General features: G+C 73.7%; 1 protein-coding gene across 1 annotated transcript in view; it reads left to right on the plus strand.

Annotated features, from left to right (window-relative positions):
• The first annotated feature begins 50 nt into the window (after nucleotides 1-50).
• DUT (deoxyuridine triphosphatase) overlaps nucleotides 51-353 on the plus strand; it is a 9,790-nt gene continuing 9,487 nt past the window's right edge. Inside the window, exon 1 of the mRNA XM_008945454.1 lies at nucleotides 51-267. Within this exon, the coding sequence (XP_008943702.1) occupies nucleotides 107-267 (161 nt within the window). The 5' untranslated portion in view covers nucleotides 51-106. The remainder of the gene's footprint in view (nucleotides 268-353) is intronic.

Below are 353 nucleotides of genomic sequence, written 5' to 3' on the forward strand. Positions count from 1 at the left end.
GAAGCCGCTTCCCCCCTCTGTTCCCGCCTACCGTGGGCCGTGCCGGTTTTGGCGCGCTTTCGCTCCCCTCACGGCGCGTCTCTCTCCTTGCCGTCCCCGCTCCGCGATGCCTTCCTCCGAGGTCGCCCCGCAGCCATCCCCCAGCAAGAGGCAGAAGGGCTCGGTGCCCGAGGAGCCCGCCGCACGGCTCCGCTTCACCAGGCTGTCCGAGAACGCCTCCGCCCCCTCCAGGGGCTCCGCTCGGGCCGCGGGCTACGATCTGTACAGGTGAGGGTAGCCCGTCCGGGTAGGAGCCCCGACCCCGCCCGCTCCCTCTCCGTTAGAGGCGGGGGCGCCCCCCCCCGGACCCCCCT

This window comes from Merops nubicus, unplaced genomic scaffold (genome assembly GCF_000691845.1).
Source record: "Merops nubicus isolate BGI_N331 unplaced genomic scaffold, ASM69184v1 scaffold50358, whole genome shotgun sequence".
NCBI lineage: Eukaryota > Metazoa > Chordata > Aves > Coraciiformes > Meropidae > Merops > Merops nubicus.